Raw genomic sequence first — 23,214 nt, forward strand, 5'->3', positions numbered from 1 at the left:
AGGGAGTGAGGAAACTAGCGACATTATGAGAAGGTGTATTGAGACCAATGGAACAACAGATTGGTGTACACTGCTTATATTTTCTTATACTGCGCTTAAATTACCACTTCTGCAGGGCTCGGGTAAGAGTCGAGATGGCCCAGTGGTTAGAACGCGTGCATCTTAACCGATGATTGCGGGTTCAAATCCAGGCAAGCACCGCTGATTCATGTGCTTAATTTGTCTTTATAATTCATCTCGTGCTCAGCGGTGAAGGAAAACATCGTGAGGAAACCTGCATGTGACAAATTTCATAGAAATTCTGCCACATGTGTATTCCACCAACCCGCATTGGAACAGCGTGGTGGAATATGTTCCAAACCTTCTCCTCAAAGGGAGAGGAGGCCTTTAGCCCAGCAGTGGGAATTTACAGGCTGTTGTTGTTGCAGGGCTCGGGTAACCTTACGTCCAAAGTGAAGGCCAACATAACATCCTGTAGCGCACCCGATGATGTCGATGGAGATATGTCCTATACAGCGTCTTCAGTCCAAAAGGCGATCGAGTCAAAAGTGTTTGAGGGTGACTTGAGGGGGGCAGTGCGCTTGTTAATGTCTGATGATACAATAGCACCGTCTGGTCCCGCAACTCTACTCTAGCAAGGTCAACTCTAGCTTCCTTGACGTTCAATCCCATCGCGTCCAGTAGCTTTTCCTCTGGCACCGGATAAACCCATTCAAATATTAAAAGTCAAAAAGGAAGACGTAGTCCAGGCTTTGGGCAGTTTTCATAATGGTTCCGCGGACGGTTTGGATGGTATTCGTCCAGTTCATTTAAAAGAGCTGATCACGAATTCCGTGGGGAACAACGGGCAACGTTTGCTTGAATCTTTGGTTGATTTGTGTAACTTCCTTCTTAGTGGGCAATTAAATCCGGAAATTTGTTCATATCTGTACGGGGTGAGTCTGTGCGCGCTATCAAAAAACAACAAACATCAACAACAACATCCTGTAAATTCCCACTGCTGGGCTAAAGGCCTCCTCTCCCTTTGAGGAGAAGGTTTGGAAAATATTCCACCACGCTGTTCCAATGCGGGTTGGTGGAATACACATGTGGCAGAATTTCTATGAAATTTGTCACATGCAGGTTTCCTCACGATGTTTTCCTTCACCGCTGAGCACGAGATGAATTATAAAGACAAATTAAGCACATGAATCAGCGGTGCTTGCCTGGGTTTAAACCCGCAATCATCGGTTAAGATGCACGCGTTCTAACCACTGGGCCATCTCGACTCTTCTCTCTCATCTCTATCAAAAAAGATGGGGGCATTAGACCAATTGCAGTGGGGAGCATTTTCCGTCGTTTAGTGGCAACGCGTTCAACTCAGTGGAAATGGACGTACTCCTGGATGAGGCCAGTAGAAATATTCCTTCTCTTTATCCATTTCTTCTACAGGTTTATCAGTTCTTTTCTAAGCTCTTCTACGAGAATTCCCTTATACTCTCCTAAGTTGGTGCCCAGCAGGGGGATCCACTTGGACCACTTGTTTTCAGCCTGGCAATCCACAAGGCAATCTTGTCTTTAAAATCTCCGCTTAATATATGATACCTAGATGATGGTACCATTGGGGGAAAGCCAGAAGACGTGAAGCAAGATATTCTTACTTTGATTCCCCTCTTTAAAGACTTAGGGTTTGAGATTAACTCAGATAAGTGCGAGTTTTTTCAATGTGAAGCCGGCCCCTTTAATAAATTCTCTCTTTTCTCTTCCATTTTACCTGGCCTCAAGGAGCTGTCTTGTGATACCTTTTATCTTCTGGGTTCACCTATTTTTCCGGAAGCAGTTTCCGAGGCTATTGAAGCCGGGAGACGTTTTCTTTTACTTGCCCAGAACCGTCTCACAAAGATCTCTGCGCATGTAGCCTTGGTTCTATTGAGAATGTGTTTTGCGGTACCACAGATTACCTACCTTCTCCTGTCTGGTTGTTCCCTCAAGATATATCTTCCTTTGACAGCTCCTTAAAGTGTACGGTGGAAAGCATCTTGAATGTGTCATTGAATGACACCCAGTGGAGCCAAGCCTCTTTGCCTGTACGGTTTGGGGGTCTAGGTGTGCGACGAGTGAAGGATGTGTGTCTGCCTGCCTTTCTCGCATCGGCGCATGGGGTTGTTAGTCTGGTCTCTTAAATTTTATTGGGTACAAGTCTGAGCTCGACCGGCTTGTCAGTGCAGCTGGTGGAGTGGATCTGGCCAGACTCAGAGCGGTGTCGAGGGCGGAGTCTGGAGCTTGGTTGCAGGCTTTGCCTTCCCCCTACTTTGGGACTCTTCTCGACAGTGACTCTTTGAGTGTGGCTGTGGCTCTCCGCCTAGGCTGCGATGTTTGTCAACCACACCGATGCATCTGCAGGTCCATGGTGGGTGCCAACGGGCATCACGCTTTGAGTTGCGGACGATGCTCAGGGAGATTTCTCCGACATCACACTCTTAACCACATTGTTCGGAGGGCCTTGCTTTTGGCGAACGTCCCATGCGTCCTGGAACCACCAGGTCTCTGTCGCTCCGATGGCACGAGACCAGATGGTTTGACACTGATCGCATGGCAAAGGAGGAGGAGTTTGTTGTGGGATGCTACCTGTGTACCAATACCTTTGCAGTATCTCACCTGGCTCATACAACACGGACGGCTGGGGCGGCTGCTGAGAGTGAGAGAGAAGATGCGTTCGAGACGTCAGGATGTCGGGGGTCGGATGCCCTTGCTTTAATCAGGGAGATTGGCTATCGCCTTAGAGAGAGGGGATTTGACAGTCACTCCGGGTCCTACCTGACGCCGAGGTTGTCCATTGCCGTACAGCGTAGAAATGCAGCCTGCATTATGGGCAGCTTTGCGTCGGGTACGAGCCAGGAGAGACTATTTTAAATTTGACTATGTCTAACGACTGTATATTATATTCAATTATTATTGTATTTGTAATTGATCAATAATTGTATCAAATGATAAATTTATTTACAAAATAATTGAAATCCAAAATCAAAAGAAATGCAAATTTATAATTAGTTTATTTCCATAATCACATACCTTGACAGATGCACAGAATACATATTTATGACTTAAACATATGTCTATACAATTTGACTCGACATTGCAGTAATGATTTAATGTTATTTGACAATAATAAATTCATTCATAGATTTAAGTTGACAGAGGATACTTATGTACCTACCAATGAAATCGAAAAGACAAATTGGTAACCTAACTGCACAATATCAAAAATTATTTTACAAGTAATGTTACCAAGGATCATATGTATAATAAAAATAATAATTTAATTTATATTAACACCGACAAAATTAAAGATACTCAAATTAATAGTTTACACTAAATAAAACGACAACATCTGCGCCCTCTTACTTAAATATTATACATCAAAATATACAGGGCATAGGTGGCAAAGATCATGAAATAGACTTATTTTCAGAGTGTTATAAAATTCATGTACCTATTTTGTTTCGACCTCAGTAAAAAAACTTTGCAAAAGAGCTAATATATGTCGTACATCATATGGCATCACATCATATACACAAAATTTGATTAAAGACCGTAAATGATACTGCCCCATATCGCACCTTAATTGTAAGTCGTTTAGGAGTTCCATCACTAAATAGTATAAAGCAAAGTCGCTTTCTCTGTCCCTATATCTTTAAATCTACGCAACAGATTTTGATGCGGTTTTTTAAACGGATAGTGTGATTCAAGGGGAAGGTTTGTGTATATAATACATGAACAATATAGTAAAGAAACACTGATAATTTTAGAAGTTTGCAATGTGATGTCGTAAATAAACAAATTCTGTAGTATATTTAGTATCAGTATTGCACCCGTGCGAAACCGGGGTGGGTAGCTAGTTGATTATAATATTCGACTATGATTATTACATAAACATAACCACATTACGGAAGGTGACTCAAATATCCAAATAACCTACAAATAAAAGATTCGACTGAGTATCGCTAACGTGCTCCTTAGAATTGTTCCGTTCCCTTCCGTTCTGTTACTTTGTCATGGATCCTATGCTCAGAACCTTACCAAACTTTCACCAAGGTACCCTTGAAGTATATCCTGTATAATAAAAAAAGAATCATCAAAATTGGTTGACGTGATTTTCAGTTATTCACCTATTTGTCGCGCATATACATAATGCAAATTTAAGACTTATGTCGTTTTCATACGGATACCATCATCGGAAAAAAATAAAATTAAAATGGGACCCCCCCCGGGAAGCACTACCTTCCAAACAAAAAAAAAATATGAAAATCGGTCCATCCAGTAAAAAGTTATGAGGTAACAAACATAAAAAAATACAGACGAATTGATAACCTCCTCCTTTTTGAAGTCGGTTTAAAAAGAGTAACTACTGAGTTTCTTGCCGGTTCTTCTCGGTAGAATCTACTTTCCAAACCGGTGGTAGCTTCACTTAATTGTAAAATGACGATTCAAAAGTGCTTGTAAAAGCCTACTTGAATAAAGTTTATTTTGATTTTGATTTTGAATTTTTTGATTTTACTTTCAACATATATTGGAAAAATTTTAATACAAGATGACATCCATTATTAATCTACCTGAGATAAAGAATAATAATAATATATCTATTTCTTCCGAGCTGATGTATATTAAAGGAATCAATTTGGATGATATAAAATATCTTTCTGCGGTTTTCAAAATAAATAGTTTGAGTGAAAGTGACAGTGAAATAGAATCTGTAATAAAAGTGAATCGTGTCAGTTTAGGGACCCTAATTATATACTTAATATTACATATATGTTATGTGCTTAATTTTAATTTCAAAAAAGTTAAAATATAAATTCTTAAGTAAGGGTCGAATCCTTCAAAATCCAGATGCCTCTGACGGTTTCGAACTTAAGGAGGGAGGAGTTATGTTAGCTCAAAGCATGAAGACAATAGAAGTGAATGCTTAATCAGTAGAATGTAAGTCATTGTGTCATTCTATGCTTTGGGATCATATATCTTGGGAAACGATTTTGTAAAAAAGGAACAACATTCGACTAGAGCATAAACCTCTTTTCGGTCGTGTCAATTTTAATTATAATTAAATATTTTAAAACTCGAATATTATATATTTTTAAAAAAGTCTGTCTTGCTTCCGTAAACTTGTCTAGCTTCAGTCATAATTTGTTTTTTATTGTTTATTTTTTTTAAATATTTTTCTTGTTTTTAATTATGTACAACACAATTTAGTACAACATAACATTAAATTGTAGTATGCATATATCAAAATGACATATATGTGTAGATCAAGTTGGTAATATATATACTTTTTTCTCGTTATATTTATATTATTATAATACAAGTATTTGTATATACAGATACTTTATAAACAACATCTATCTACTGGTACTACTTGCCTAAATATTAAATTTTGTAATTTATCGTTTATATATGTGCGTGTATGTGTATATATTTTATGTATATATTTAGGAATAACCTTCGAAATTTATTTAAAAAAAACAATAGGACAATTAACAAAGTGACAATCAGTTTTTATTCTAATAAACAAAACATAACAAAATAATCACCAATTAAAGAACAAAAATTGACTTACTCATTACTCGACTTACAACTACCCACTTTAAACAATGATAAAAATAACAATTGAGCGATGTTTCCACGTCGACCGACAAACCACCAATGAATCCACGATAGGGTTGAGCGCTAGTTTTATACCCTTGATCTTGGATGTTCCTTACTCGGCCTCTCCTGACTGTGTATCTTCCTCGACCACATTCCCCAAAGGTTCTTCCGAGGAAGTCTCTCTTGCTTGATGACCTTCGTGATCATTGTCTTCAAGTATTGGCATAGACGGTCCAGCCAGCCAGGTGGCAGAGAATCATTGTTGTTATCTGAGAGATATTGTTTGTATTGGTTCACATACCAAACGTCCAAACCACATTAATAAAGCAAGAAAAGCGAGACAAACACAAACAGAACAGTGAATAATGAAAGTAAAGATTTAAAATCGTCGGCGTCCCGACCATTTCATATCCTCAACGTATATTGCCATTCGAAGAGCCGAGATGGCCCAGTGGTTGGTACAGGTACATCTTAACCGATAATTTCAGTTTCAGTTTCAGGCAAGCACTACAATATATATGTGCTTAATTTGTATTGATAATTCATCTCGTGCTCGACGATGAAGGAAAACATTGTGAGGAAGCCTGCATGTGTCTAATTTCATCGAAATTCTGCCACATATGCATTCCACCAACCCGCATTGGAACAGTGTGGTGGAATATGTTCCAAGTCTTTTTCTTAATGAGAGAGGAGACCTTAGCCCAGCAGTGGGAAATTTCCAGGTTGTTACTTACTTTACTTTTTACTTATATTGCCATTCGTGGGCAAATAACGCAAGTGCAACAAACGTGATTGACGACCAACGTCGGTGGCGACTAACGCCGGTGCGACTATCGTAGCTGACGACTAACGTCAGTGGTGAATAACGCCGGTGCGAGTAAAGCAGTTGATGACTAACGTCAGTAGCGACTAACGACGGTGCGACTAACACAATTGACGACTAACGCCGGTGCGACTAACGCAATTGACGACTAACGTCAGTGGTGATCAGTGAGGGTGCAGCTCAGATCTACGAGATGCCTTATGCGTCTCGGTGAATGAAATCGAGCATCACTTTTCATAACTGCTTCTGGAAGCAAGCACCAAAACAACGAAAGAGCAAAGCAACAGGAAAGTTTGAGAGACTTACCATCGAAAAACATGGCACAAGTCTCGGGGCATCATTCCCCTTTCCATGGGATCATGTATTGGGCGGCGGCTTGAGTCGATTTTCCCTTGCTACCGCTGAGCAACCTCAATTCATAACGCACCTCTGGTAAGACCTTTGTAACTCGATACGGGCCCCGCATTCCGGGATCAAGTTTGCCTGTCGATTGCGAATATTTTATGACGAAGACTAGATCGTCAACAGCGTATGTCCGTGGCTTACGTCTTGACTGATTTGCTAAAGAATTTTCGTTTTCTTGATTTTTTCGTAGGAGTTCAGTAGCACGGTTCCTATTGTCTTCTCTCAGACTTTCTCGATTGTTCATGGGGCTACTTACGGCAACATCTCCAGAGAGTGTATTGTGTATATGGAGTTGTGGCTTCTGTACCTATCATAAGACTTATAAGGGAAGTTTGAGTGGTCTTCTGCTTTGTAATATTGAAAACCAACTGAAGCTTCCAGAGAGTTTTAGACCACATGGCATACGGACGGTCCTAAACATGTTACGCGTCGATGGCCTACTTCGACGCGTAACATGTTTAGGACCGTCCGTACGTACCGTCTCACTTGTCCGTTTGAGCTATGCATTTTTGGTGTTATGTAATGCAAATCGGCCCCCAGTTAAGATGTCCATTGAACGAAACTTTTGGCTTCGAACATTCGGCCTCGGTCGGTAACCAGTAGCTTTGGAACGCCAAAGAATGAGATAGCCCGTGTCATTACCTTTTGGAGTTCACTGGCATCCTGACGATACATCGGGTCTGGTAAACAGAACTTGATAAAGGAATCTACTAATATCAGCACGAATTTGTAACCCTCAGATGCTGTTAATGGCCCAAGTGCTATATGTACGGTGTCGAATGGTGTACTTGGCTTAGGCCAGAACGATATGTTCTGAAGTGGAGCCCTTGGTACCCGTTTCTTTGATATACAGACCAAGCAATGTGTTATGTATTTCTTCACAAATTGCCGGAGATTAGGGAACCAAAAATGTTTCAGGATAGGATGCAAAGTTTTATCAGCACTGATGTGTTGGTGTTCATCATGGAAGATTCGCAATAAGCTCAATCGATGACCCTTCGGGGTATAGCACAAGAGGCGCGGTTCTTTCCCAACACGTCTATATTTATAGTACAGTAGTGCATTATGTATGACGTAACGATCTGAATCCAACTGACCTTCTGATATTTTTTTGCATTAAATCCCTAGTTTCGCAATCAGCCGCTTGCGCGATCTGTGCCCAGTTACGCGGGTTCGATACTTGATTAACAGTTGCTACTGGGTTCCCGCTGAGGTAGTCGGCATGTTGCAGCATGACTCCTTTCCGACATGCCTACTGCAATCAGGATATGTCTGCATAAGTACGGCCCCATATCCTGCACTGCTTGCGACTTCGGTAGGAAGTTCAGGTCTAAAGATAGTGAGAACAGGTTCACTTATCAAGCAACTTATCAATTCTTGACGAACCTGTTCCTGTTCGGGGCCCCAATTGAACTGTTTATTTCAACTGGGGTTCCTTTTCTAGTCAGTAGAGCCATATATACTGTTTTAATGGCGTAACGAGAAATGTACTTACGAAAGTAGCCCGCGATTCCAAGAAATTGCCTGACTTGTTTTACGTTTTTAGGTGGAGATGAATTATTTAGGGCTTCAACCTTTCTGGCGTTCGGTCGCACCTGATCACCACTTACCAGTCTACCCAGATACTCGACCTCGGTAGTTAAGAAGGAGCATTTCTTAATGTTAATCGAAAAACTAGATTCCGTTAGTTTCTTCAATACCCTTTCAAGCAACAAAATGCCATTTTTACCGTGTTGCTCCGAAGAAACACGTCATCGATATAAACGAGCACATTGCCAGAATCAATGAACTCACGTATCATGGACTCGACTCAGAGTATCATGGATTATTCGCTGGTAAACTATAGGTGAGTTTGTCAAGCCATATGGCATCTTTAAATACTCATAGTGCCCTTCGGGCGTGACAAACCCTGTATAGTGAATGCAGTCGTCTCTAATCTTTATCTGGTGAAAACCAGTGACCATGTCCAGACTGGTGAAGAAAGTATACCGTCCTAGCCGATCGATTTGGTCATCAATGAGGGGGAGCGGGTGCTCCCTTTCAGTGATGCGATTGAGTGCTCGGAAATCGACACTGTAACCCTAAAAATTTTAATATTTCAATATTTTATTTCTACTAAAATTATAGTATTTATATTTATAAATATTTATCGGTTTTATCACAAAACTTCGATTTTTGAATCGTAACCGTAGTTGTCTTTATTATCTGTCCATTTCGTGGAACAGAAACACTGACTTTTCTGCGTCGTCATTGTATCGTTGTGCAGGCGCCGGTCGCATACCGACACTAGTGTATTTTAAAACGATATAATCCTTTTTACTCGTGAGTATATTCAGCGAATATTCTGGAATATTGGAATTTAATATGTTGTTTCCACATTTCGTATATTGATTTTGCATTCGTTTCAGATTATACACGAATTATATACATACATAAACGGAGGGTTACCTACGTCTTCAACCTATTGTTTTATGAGAGGTTTAGGCTACTAAACCGTAAGTAAAACAATTTATATTTGCTTGATCGAGGCACATTAGTGGTTTTTAGAAAGATATTTAATCATATTTTTCGTTCAATTCCAGTCGTCGTAAAATACCGGCCACGTGCATTATTTGACAGGCGTTGCCGAATATTTATTTATTTAAACACTCCTGAGGTGAGTTCACGCATTAATTATTTTTGTTAATCAATATCCTACATGGCTCAGTAATAATTTCTATTTATTTTCTCTTATTTTACTCAAAAACTGAACATAGACCTTGTCCATGTATTGGGTGACCTAAGTCGAATCCTATAGTAATTTAAATCATTTAGAGTCACTATTTCGTTAATATAAATATAGTTCTTGCTTTCCCATATTGTATTATTGCAAATTAAGCAATGATTTCCTCATTTTTGACACTTTAAATATCCAATTCAATGACTTCAATCTTATGACTTATTATTGAATTTTAATAGCTTATACTTGCTTGTCCTAAGGTCCTAAGAATTCTTAGAAATCTTCAGCTGTTGATTTGTAGATAGTGGTTTGTGTTGGTTTAGAGGAATTTGTGGATGTGTTACTTCGTGGTCAGAGTTGAAAGAATTGCTACTGGATGATTTTTTACCAACTGATTTTGATAGAAAATTATTGGATGAGATTCGTTTTAGGACGCAGGGAATTGATGAGGGGAGATTGTTATATATCTTAGTATAAAGCAAAATTATTTTTCACGATTAAGAAAACCGCTCACTGAGATAGAAAAATTGGAAATTGTCAAAAATAACATCAGAACTTTTTATACCAATCAATTATGCTTTGTTGAGATTAATAGTTGGACTGATTTGAAGAAGTACTGCCGTCGTTTGGAACATGCGAAAACTGTGCAGATGCCTTTGTTGAACCGCCGCGTATGTCTGATGAAATTGTAGCTCCTGATCTAGCTTACAAGGGTTCCTCAAAATCAAAATCATGTGCTGCTACTTTAGTGGTTAAAGAGTTTTGTGTTCGATGTCGTAAGGAGGGACATTATTTGTCTTATTGTAAATCTCCACTTAAGGTTGTTTGTTTTCGTTGCGGAGAGAAAGGGAAGACGATTAAGACCTCTCCCAAATGTAATTCTAACAATTCAAAAAAGTCGTAAGGAAGGGCTGTCATCCTAATTTCGATAAAGAGGATTGGAAAGATTGGTGTAGTGTAGTAAAATTATTTTTCAATATTTATCGAACTAAAGTGTCAGCAGTCCTTAATTCATTACACAATAATTCTATCGTTAGACCTTATCTGAAAGTTAAAATTTATGAATTATCTGTTTCTGGTTTGTTGGATTAAGGTTCTGTAATTTAAAAAAAATGGAGGCAGTGCGGTTGATCATTTTTCTGGCTTAGGTACTTTACATCCTTCAGATGATTTGCAGAGTATTGTTACTGCAAATGGTTCCAATTCAGATGTTGCCGGTTATATGTTTTTGCCCGTTACCGTTAACAATGTGACACATATTGTTAAAATTTATGTGATACCCGAAGTATCATCTTCTTTAATATTTGGAATTAATTTTTGGAAAGTATTTAATATAGGTAGAACACACCTTATAACTCATGCGATTGATACAGGAGACGCTGCGCCCATCAAGCAACGATACTATATGATGTCACCAGAGAAACTTGCCGAGTTGAATCGTAAATTAGATAAGATGCTAGCTATAGATGTGGTAGAAAAAAGTAACAGTCCGTGGAATAACCCAATTACAATGGCTCCTAAATCTGATGGAACATTACACTTTTGTTTAGACAGTCGAAAGTTGAACGCAGTTTCTAAGCATGATGCGTATTCTCTTCTTTATATATAACATATATTTTAGATAATTTACGCGATTCTCGTTACCTTTCGTCTATTGATTTAAAATCGAGTTTCTGGCAGATTCCTCCAGATACAGCCTCAAAAGAAAAAACGGCTTTTACTGTCCCGAATCGTGGTTTCAATTTAAAATTATGTGTTTTGTTTTAACTTCTGCTCCTGCTACTCAGCAAAGATTAATGGATCGTTTGTTTGGTCCAGAATTTCATGGTAAACTTTTCATTTATTTAGATGATATTATTGTTATTAGTCGGACGTTTGAGGAACACATCTGTCTTTTAAAAAAAGTTTTTGATCGTTTGAAATCTGATAATTTAACCATAAATTTAAAGAAGTGTTGTTTCTTTCGTAAGAAATTAAAGTATTTAGGTTATGTTGTTGACGAACAAGGTTTAAGAACTGATCCCGAGAAGATTAATTCGATTGTAGATTTTCCAACACCTACTTGTCAAATCAAAATACCGCCACATAAAACAAAATTCTACAGTGACTCTTTTACCGTTCAGGCAATTATGTTGTTGAATAAAGGTCATAGCTCATTAGAGCCACCCGGCACCCGCTCCGTACCGCCTCGTCGCACGGCGTCCACTCGTTGTCGACAAGTGGTCCACGGGTGGACACCGTGTTATCACCAATAAACGTCGCGCGGTCAACCATTGGACCTCGCATCGTCACCCAGTGGACCCCGCGCAGGCCGCTGGTGGACCCCGCGTGGTCTACGACTGGAGACCGGTTAGTCCACGAATTTTCGCTTAGTCTTCTCTGCTTCATAATGTTAAATTTTACAAACTGTGAATTGGCACTCATAGCTGTAGCGCTTGATGCAAAAGAAAATGAAAGACCCAAGAGAAAAAGGAAAGCTTATTGGGTGCAAACGCGTCGCCCTCGAGTGAATCACTCGCAGGCAGCGCGCGGTCTACGTGCGGCAAGCATGCGAGTTGCGAGTTGTCACCGAGTGGTCCACGCGCCGCCCGCGCGTGGGCAACTTGCGAGCGAGGCGATCCGGAGTTGATGTAATGAGCGTATACCCATAGAAATCCATACATACAATATCAACCGCACTAGTTGAGGCGGTGAGGGTCGGGTGCCGGGTGGCTCTAATGAGCTATGACCTTAATTTACCGTTAAATATAAAAAAATCTAAAACATTATTAATTTTCAAAATTCCCTAAAGAAATTTTATCTTGAATCTGCATAGAGACGATTTATATTAGTGCTTATTTATTAGTTTAGTTACAATTATTTATTAGTCTACAATATTGATATGTATATATATATGGTATATGTATATGTGTGTATGTATGTGTATGTATATATATCGCCGTCCCCGGGGAACAAAATGATAACTTCCATTATCATTGTTTTAGTGTTTTATCATTTTTAGGTTTTTTGGATACTAATACACCTGCTCAATTTTTTTAATAAATATTGTAGTGATACTTACAAAGTTACAAAATATTACACTACTATTCTACGATTATACTCATGCCTGATATTTTAAGAACAAAAATATATTGTACTGTTATCTAAATGTCTTTATATCTTACTGTAGGACAAACAGCCTAACAATTATTTTCTCGTGAAAACTTCTCGACTAGCTTATGATAGAAGCAATTATCATTTTGTTCTTGTGCAAAACAGTCTACATATTACGTGTAAGGTGTGTTTGTAATACTACTTTTGATGATTTAAATAAAACTAATTATAACGGATGAATCGCGTATATTAATTATTTTTAAACATCCCGATGTTTCGAGCACTTTGCAGTGTTCGTGGTCACGGGTAGACTATTTAAATAAAACTAATTATAACGGATGAATCGCGTATATTAATTATTTTTAAACATCCCGACGTTTCGAGCACTTTGCAGTGTTCGTGGTCACGGGTAGACTACCCGTGACCACATTAATATACGCGCCACATTAATATAAGATGGCAAGGGTTGATTGGGCGGAGATGCCACGTGTTGTGTACAATGGCACTAACTTGTCCTACTGCTCCACTGTTAGAGACCTTGGCATACAGCTTGATAGTACTCTCTCCTGGTCGGAGCATTTAAAGCAGATTGGAAAAAAAACATACGCCTCCTTAAGTTCTTTGCGACGACTTCAAAATGTACTGCCAATTCCTACCAAAACTATGCTTGCAAACTCTCTCCTTCTTTCAATACTCGATTACGCGGACGCAAGCTATCTTAATCTAACCGAGGATCAACTTAATTATCTTGAGCGATTACAAAATCTAGCTATTCGGTTTATTTTCGGCCTCCGAAAGTATGACCACGTTTCAGAGTTTCGTTCAAAGCTCAAGTGGCTTCCTATACGCCGTCGCCGGAACCTGCATACTCTTTCTCTTCTGTACTGTGTGTTATTTAATCCAAATGCTCCTCATTATCTGAAGGAGAAATTTGAATTTTTAGGAGACCAGCCTAGAATTCGACCAACACGTAGGCTCGTACTGAAAATGCCCGCTCATAACAGTAAATTTTACAGCCAGTCGTTCACTGTTCAGGCTGTAACTCTTTGGAACGACTTGCCATTGAGTATTCGACAGTCAAAAACATTACATGCATTCAAAAACGCTGTTAAGAACTACTATCTCTCATCATAGTAACGATGACGACATGATTTTAATACGTCATATATGTATATATTATGTATATATATGTATTTATTTATATGTATGTATGTATGTATGTATGTATGTATGTATGTATGTATGTATGTATGTATGTATCTAAGTATGTATGTAGGTATTTATTGATATATGTACGTATGCACATTATTGAATATTTATTACTGTTATTTATTTATGTATGTGTTTAGCTTGTATTCATTTTAAGAGTAGTTATAATTGCACCACCCTATACTGTCTTCCACAGACAACTTTCTAACCCAAGGTAGTCTGGAAGAAATGGCTAGTAAGCCATAAGGCCGCCTTTGTTTCACCATTAGTTTTTAGTTTGTGTATTCTGTAATCGTTTGTAATTGTAATTGTGGTGTACAAAAAGTGTTAAATAAATAAATAAATAAAAAAATCAAAGTTTTGTGATAAAACCGATAAATATTTATAAAAATAAATACTATAATTTTAGTAGAAATAAAATATTGAAATATTAAAATTTTTAGGGTTACAGTACCCCCTTCCCCTGTTAAAGAATTCACGCAGGGAAATCGGCGGATGCCCTCATCCGCTTCTTCACCACAGAGTAAACTAAAAAAACGAAAAAAAAACAACATCTTCGAACGTCAACATGGAATTACTAATTCCACAACATCAACCAACTGAAACAAGTATAAATTCGAACTTTGCTAACGGACTGCGTAACAAAGTGAATTCACTTAGCCTAAGCACAAGAATAAGAATAAGAACTGAAAACAACAATCATGTTTGCAGTCTTAAGCAAAACACCAATGATGTCACCCTGACACTGTATACAAGCCTATTCATGTAAACAGTTCAAAAGCAAAAACTTACACTACAGACAAATACTACCTAAATTAAATGAAAATATGCTTGTCTTCTATAAATCTGAGCTGCCAAACATAGCAATACCTAACAAGCCTTTACAATTGATATCATCATATACAGTGAAATTATAAATAGGATACTTCATTTTATCGTAAAAGGTATCAACTTCAGACTGTGAGATGCACAAAACCGTTTCGAAAATCGAAGACATCTGTAGTCTCTGGTGTCCGTCTTGCGCGAAGACTCGATGAATTCTAACCCCCGGGACATGCCGGGTTTCAGACTGGTTTGGTAGAACAACCTTAAGGACGAGGTGAATAGAAGAATTCAGCTAGGTTTGGCAGCGTTTGGAAAGTTATGTCGAATCTTTACATCGTCGATTCTACAGTGCCTTAAGACGAAAGTCTTCAACCGGTGCGTCCTACGCGTCATGACATACGGAGCCGAAACGTGGACACCCACGACAAGGCTGATCCACCAGTTTAAAGTCGCTTAGCGTGCTATGGAAAGGGTGTACGTTTCGGCAAACGTAGTGTAGGACAACCTCGGGCACGGTGGAGTGACAATTTAGGCAAAACGGCTGGCAAGAGCTAGATGTGAGTAGCCGAAGAACGATCACAATGCGTGAAATTGGCCTATGTCCGTCAGTGGACTAACATGGGCTGTTGATGATGATGATGAATATATTTAAAATCTTGTTGCTCTCGGGTGCTATGTTCATTAATTCCAATGTTTCTTTTTGATGGTTCATTTTGATTTTGAAACTATTCATTGGCACCTCGTTGATCATTTTTTTTGAATTCCTTGAAGATTAATTAATACTTTTATTATAAATCTCAGTTGGAGTGAAGTCAGGAACACATTCTGTCTTTGTTTTAGGATTATCTGAAATTTTATGAGCTTCGTATATAACTGATGAGCGATGCTATGACATTTCTTGTGTTCAAAAAAAGAAATTTTGGATATTGTTTACAATTTTTTAGTTGCTGTTTCTATGTAATCACAATGGCCTCCAGTACTTGATAGACTATTGAGTTGCAATATTTTTTATGTTCTATGTAGACTCGACAATTACTCTGATTCGTCCGCCGAGAAATCTTCAGCTATATCATTTTCCTCGTAATAAATCCCTTCTTTTGGGCTCTTTAAACATATGCCATAGTATGAGTTATAACTACTTCATCAAAAGTAATGTTGTCTTAAATTTTCGCGATTATTACACATTTAAATAAAACTAATTGTAACGGATGAATCGCGTATATTAATTATTTTTAAACATCCCGACGTTTCGAGCACTTTGCAGTGTTCGTGGTCACGGGTAGACTACCCGTGACCACATTAATATACGCGATTCATCCGTTATAATTAGTTTTATTTAAATAGTCTACCCGTGACCACGAACACTGCAAAGGGTGACATCATTGGTGTTTTGCTTAAGACTGCAAACATGATTGTTGTTTTCAGTTCTTATTCTTATTCTTGTGCTTAGGCTAAGTGAATTCACTTTGTTACGCAGTCCGTTAGCAAAGTTCGAATTTATACTTGTTTCAGTTGGTTGATGTTGTGGAATTAGTAATTCCATGTTGACGTTCGAAGATGTTGTTTTTTTTTCGTTTTTTTAGTTTACTCTGTGGTGAAGAAGCCTAAAAATTTTAATATTTCAATATTTTATTTCTACTAAAATTATAGTATTTATTTTTATAAATATTTATCGGTTTTATCACAAAACTTTGATTTTTTTATTTATTTATTTATTTAACACTTTTTGTACACCACAATTACAATTACAAACGATTACAGAATACACAAACTAAAAACTAATGGTGAAACAAAGGCGGCCTTATGGCTTACTAGCCATTTCTTCCAGACTACCTTGGGTTAGAAAGTTGTCTGTGGAAGACAGTATAGGGTGGTGCAATTATAACTACTCTTAAAATGAATACAAGCTAAACACATACATAAATAAATAACAGTAATAAATATTCAATAATGTGCATACGTACATATATCAATAAATACCTACATACATACTTAGATACATACATACATACATACATACATACATACATACATACATACATATAAATAAATACATATATATACATAATATATACATATATGACGTATTAAAATCATGTCGTCATCGTTACTATGATGAGAGATAGTAGTTCTTAACAGCGTTTTTGAATGCATGTAATGTTTTTGACTGTCGAATACTCAATGGCAAGTCGTTCCAAAGAGTTACAGCCTGAACAGTGAACGACTGGCTGTAAAATTTACTGTTATGAGCGGGCATTTTCAGTACGAGCCTACGTGTTGGTCGAATTCTAGGCTGGTCTCCTAAAAATTCAAATTTCTCCTTCAGATAATGAGGAGCATTTGGATTAAATAACACACAGTACAGAAGAGAAAGAGTATGCAGGTTCCGGCGACGGCGTATAGGAAGCCACTTGAGCTTTGAACGAAACTCTGAAACGTGGTCATACTTTCGGAGGCCGAAATTAAACCGAATAGCTAGATTTTGTAATCGCTCAAGATAATTAAGTTGATCCTCGGTTAGATTAAGATAGCTTGCGTCCGCGTAATCGAGTATTGAAAGAAGGAGAGAGTTTGCAAGCATAGTTTTGGTAGGAATTGGCAGTACATTTTGAAGTCGTCGCAAAGAACTTAAGGAGGCGTATGTTTTTTTTCCAATCTGCTTTAAATGCTCCGACCAGGAGAGAGTACTATCAAGCTGTATGCCAAGGTCTCTAACAGTGGAGCAGTAGGACAAGTTAGTGCCATTGTACACAACACGTGGCATCTCCGCCCAATCAACCCTTGCCATCATGGCCGGACTACCAATAACAATGACCTGTGACTTTGCGGGATTGATGTTGAGCCCATACCGTTGACTCCATTTATGGATAGCCAACAAATCATTGTTAATGGCAGCGACAGCACCAGTTAATCTATCAAGGGTTGAGTGTCGGTAAATTTGAATATCATCTGCATACATATGGTAGAGAGAAGAGATGACATGAGTAATTGAATTAATGAAGATTGAGAAAAGTAAGGGAGACAACACGCCACCTTGAGGTACCCCAGCGCGGACTTCGCGCCATGACGAGTATGATTCGTCCACACGAACTCGCTGTCTTCGACCACTGAGGTAACTTTGAAGCCAGTCTTTTACGGATGGAGATATGTTAAAAGAACATAACATACTCAACAAGATGTCATGGTCAACGCAATTAAATGCGTTACTAAAATCAAGAAGCACTAAGATTGTGAGTTGTTTGGAATCCATGGCCAATCGAATGTCGTCTGTGACTTTAACTAAAGCTATAGCCGTACTATGACCTGCTCGGAAACCTGATTGGAGATGATTGAGAAGGGAATGCTCATTAAGGAAACTATTTAGTTGGTGTGAGACGAGCTTTTCAAGGACCTTGGATAGGAAAGGAAGAATTGAAATGGGACGGAAATCAGAAGCTGTTAAGGGATTACCTTTTTTAGGGATGGGGATAATTTGCGCATCCTTTCATGTATCAGGAAACTTGCTGCAGGTAAGGGAAAAATTTAGAATATGGGTCAAAATGGGAATCACAATATCGAGGATGGGAATGATCATATTACGGCTGATACAGTCTGTACCAACAGCATTCGAGGATATAGACATAATGTTCTTTTTAACATCACATTCGGTAAAAGACGTGAAGCTAAACGGAGGAAAAGTAGGAGTTGGGTAAGTAGAAATAATATTTAATGTGTTGATTTTATCGCCACTATTAAGTGGGTTTGAAAATGAGAAGTGTTGACTCAAAAGTTCAATATCTAGATTAACAGGAGTATTATGGGAAGATTTACCAACTCCGAGTGATTCAAGAAATTTCCATGTTTTCGCTGTGTCGCCGTTCTCAACAGATTGATAAATATGGCGTCGTTGTGCATCTCTACAAGATGTATTGCAGCGATTTCGCGCTTTGTTATACTGCTCCCTGTTAGAGTCGGAGTCATTACACTTAAATTTGTACTTGGCCTTATTCTTTTGTTTTATGAGATATTTTATTTGGTCCATCAACCAAGGTGCTGGAAGATGTTTTTTTTTAATTGGTTTTATAGGTGCATGTTTGTCATACAGCTGCGTAATTAACGAGTTAAACACATTAAGTTTTTGGTCAATTGTCTCAGCAGTGTAGACCGCAGACCAATCTAACTGAGCAGCATCATCACAAAGACGGCTTTGATCCATTCCACCAAAACTACGCTGCAGAAGTATTCTCGGTTTGAATTTAGGAGGACGGAGTTTGTATGAGAGATAAATCATGTCATGATAGGAAAAAGCATCGGCGGAACATTGGCCAAATTTAGCAACAGAGTCTAAGGAAGAGACCATGATAAGGTCAAGAAGCAATGGAGAACAGCCGGGGAAATAATGGGTAGCCGATAGGGGTAAAATTTTTATATTATGGGATTCTGTTATATCCACTAATTTCTTACTATTGGTGTCGCCTTTAAGTAAGCACGTATTAAAATCACCCATTATAATGGAATGGCTGTAACTAGGTGTTAAATTACCTAAAAGGGATTCAAAAAAAGAATAGTAATTATTCTGAGAATTAGGGTTATAATAGACGCCAAGAAGGATTTTAGTGCAGTTGGAAAGTGAGACTTCAATAAAAAGATGTTCGGCCGCATCGAATTGAGCAGATGGAGTTGACAAACTAAGTATGGTGAACGAGATGTGGGATCTTAAATAGATCGCCACCCCACCCCCTCGCTTACCAATGCGGTCGTTGCGAATAAGTCTAAAGCCTGGTAACGCGTAAGACGTAGACGGTAGACATGGCTGTAGCCATGTTTCAGATATATGTATGGCGTGAATATTATGGGAATCAAATGACGCAAGCATATCAGGATAATGAGCCGGTATACTTTGTGCATTAATATGAATGATATTAAAATTTTTCAAGCAATCTGAGAAATAAGAATCTATATATATATATATATATATATATATATATCTTATATTAATTTATTATTATTATATTTTATATATAATTGTAGTCCATATATACTCGTTATGTCGTCTGATAGTAACTATTTTTTGTCTTTGTCGTCGTCCGACGATTCATCGAGTGATGATAGTTACCACAGTACATCTCCTCCTCCACTTAATGTCGCCATAGATTCTTATTTCTCAGATTGCTTGAAAAATTTTAATATCATTCATATTAATGCACAAAGTATACCGGCTCATTATCCTGATATGCTTGCGTCATTTGATTCCCTAATAACATTAAAGTGCAATCACCGACAATCTTCTAAGCCACCAGCTACATGAAATAACAAGAGAAAAATGAATGAACTATGACATAGCAAAGTTATAGTTACAACTTAAACAACAGAAAAAAAAATACACTATAACAAAATACAAGTAATCAAAAACACAGAGAAAAAAAAGAACATATCAACAAATAAAGAAAATTAAAATAATTTCTAGTAAAAATTTAAATTAAGAAAAAAATTATCAACATAAATGCCTGCATAGCAAAGTTACAAAAGGGTTTGAATGAAATCTTTACCTCACTTAGACTAATAATTTCCGAACGCAGCCTAACAAAAACTTATATGTAATCTGTTAGCAGTCAAATGTCGATTAATATATTACGTATTTTGCACTAGCAGTTATATTTGTTATTGTTAGTTAAAAGTGGGTAAAGATAAACTAAGTCAATGTTTGAAAAGTTATATGAATCAGTTAATGTAAACAAAAACGCGAATACATACTGAGGCGGACTATCAATGCTCAAAGCATTACGTTTGTTTTTTCACAGTCCTCTTAAGCCTAGGATTAATGCCTTTGGATGGTTTGGGGGCTTCCTCGACATCAGGTGACATCTGCGGGACTGAGGAATCGCTCTCAGCACTCTGAATAGCTTGCAATTCCACCATGGTGGTAATACGATGCCGCGAGCCATCCGGAGACAAAACTATAATGAATCCGTCTCTGGTCCAACACTTTGCAACCCCGAACCTTTGTCTTGCGGCCAGGAATGTTTTGTGGCGGCCCTTTGTGAGAAACTCGGACATGGTTATTCCGGAGCCTTTCAAACTGGACTTGGTGGACCAGACCTTATCTTTGACAGATTGGTCTTTAAACTTTATTAGTACTGGACGGGGCTTCTTCGTAATCATATGCCCTAAACGATGACAATGTCTAAAGGAGTCGGGGCTAATATTTGGAATATTCAGATGTTCAGCTAATGTTTTTGAGGCACGCACAGCGACATTCTCTTTAGAATCTTCAGCAATTCCATGCAACAGAATAATTTTCTTTCTAGAATGCATTTCTAATTGGTCATATTGCCTTGATAGAAATTCGACTTGTAGTTGTAAATTTTCTAAGGCTGTCAGAACAAATGACCGAAATAAATTGAACTGACTGTTAATATTTGATGTGGGGCTCGTTGCTGGGATGGAGGTTTTTAATTCTTTTTGGAATTCAGCCATTTTTGTATTAAATAGTGCAGTGAGTTCTTCTATTGTGTTCTTGATAGACTCCATAGTTATAGATAGGTATAAGAGGTGTGAATATTTTAGCTTACTTTGTTGTGTATAGTTAAGTCACAGTTGTTATTTGATATTGCAGTAGCTGGCAGTTGGTGAGTGGTCACATATACATATAGAGTTTAGATTTTAAAACTGATTTTATATTTTATTTATCAATAAAATTAAGAGCAATAAAATTTATGACTTTGTTATTCCACGCCAAAAAAAAAAATTATAATTTTTATTAAATAAATAATTTTTAATAAATAATTTTTATTATGATTTACATTATTGACTGATTTAAACAAGTATTTTGACGCTTTCGTTAATTTCTTATCGAGTTGGAATTGTAACTCATTTTATTTAGCTGGGAGCCAGTGAGTTCTCATGTTAAAAATTAACTATCAAATACGGAAAACAATAATATATTAGCTAAAATGGTTATAACATTATTGATAATTGTCTAAAAACAAAGTTATTAAGTATTTGTACATATGAAGAAGAAATGAATGCTTAATAAAAATAAGAAAATACTGATTATATTGTTTTAAATATTGTTATATATATAACCTAATTACATATATGATACAACCGCAAGGTGAGTAAATTAAAAAAATATTTTTATGGCATGCTAAGACGTTATTTAATTACATTAAAAGTAAATGACAATTATAAAGACAAGACGACTGGAAAACAGGCTTACTCATCACTGTGCCCAAGCAGGGAGACCTCAGTGAATGTGGCAATTGGAGAGGCATCACTTTGCTCTCGACTGCTTCGAAGGTGCTCTGCCGGATCATCCTTGATAGGTTGTCGAGAGCCGTCGAGCCTCTCCTTCGCAAAGAACAGGCTGGTTTTCGACCCAACCGATCACGCACGGACCACATCACGTCACCTTACGTATAATCCTCGAACAGGCATCAGAATGGCAGAGGGAAATGTACCTGACCTTTGTGGATTTCGAACCAGCTGCTTGAAATTGGTGTTCCCGAGAAAATTACCAACTTAATTCAGGCCTTCTACAAGAACTATTCTTGTAGAGTGACTCACGACGGCCTTGTCTCGGAAGACATACCGGTCCATGCAGGTGTTCGCCAGGGGTGTCTACTCTCACCTCTTCTCTTCCTTGCAGTCCTTGATGGCATCATGAAAAATACCACCAACAACAAGCGCCGCGGTATAGATTGCGGACTGTCCAACGTGTTGGAAGATTTGGACTATGCCGATGACTTCTGCCTGAGCCACACACGCCGACATGCAAGCCAAAATAGACGACCTACGACGAGAGGCTTTTGCGACGGGATTAAAAATCAACAACCGGAAGACCCAAGAAATGAGGTACGGAGCAACGAGCTCACTGCCGCTATTTATCGGCACAGAGGGGGTGGAGAGTTTACAAATTTACCTACCTCGGAAGCGTAGTGTCGGAAACTGGAGGAACCGAGGAGGACATCGCATCGAGGATCGCCAAGGGGAGAGCAACCTTCGCACAGTTCCGTCCTGTATGGCAATCGCGGAAATTGACCAGGAGAGTAAAGCTCAAGATATTCCGGTCCAATGTCAAAACCGTATTGCTGTACGGATGCGAGACGTGGAGGGTCACCAAAGACATCTCGCGCCAACTCCAAGTTTTCGTCAACCACTGCCTTCGCCGCATTCTCGGTATATACTGGCCCGAGAAAATCTCCAACCAAGATCTTTGGGATCGCTGCAATGAGACTCCGATCGATCTACAGATTAAACGTCGCAAGTGGATCGGCCACACGCTTCGAAGAGATCCTGAACACATCCCGAGGTAAGCCCTAGACTGGATTCCTCAAGGAAAGCGAAAACGTGGCCGCCCTAAGCAATCCTGGCGGCGTACAGTCATCGCAGAAGCGGCGATCATTGGCAGGACGTGGAACGAAATTAAGCGCGAAGTTCAAAACCGAACCGGCTGGCGGAGCACTGTGGAGGCCCTCTGCCCCATCTTGGGGACATAGGAACTTAAGTCAAGTCAAGTAAGTCATAAACACATTTAAAT

General features: G+C 38.4%; 1 protein-coding gene and 1 pseudogene across 1 annotated transcript; one reads left to right on the plus strand and one right to left on the minus strand.

Moving 5' to 3' along the window:
- The window catches only part of LOC124542583, a 36,057-nt pseudogene extending 12,884 nt beyond the window's left edge, over positions 1 to 23,173 (plus strand).
- Positions 20,426 to 21,245, minus strand: LOC124542753. Its single transcript, XM_047120653.1, has one exon. It carries the CDS (start codon positions 21,204 to 21,206, stop codon positions 20,457 to 20,459), a length of 750 nt encoding a protein of 249 aa, XP_046976609.1. The 5' UTR covers positions 21,207 to 21,245; the 3' UTR covers positions 20,426 to 20,456.
- Positions 23,174 to 23,214: the final 41 nt, after the last annotated feature.

The sequence above is a fragment of the Vanessa cardui genome, chromosome W (genome assembly GCF_905220365.1).
Source record: "Vanessa cardui chromosome W, ilVanCard2.1, whole genome shotgun sequence".
Taxonomy (NCBI): Eukaryota; Metazoa; Arthropoda; class Insecta; order Lepidoptera; family Nymphalidae; genus Vanessa; species Vanessa cardui.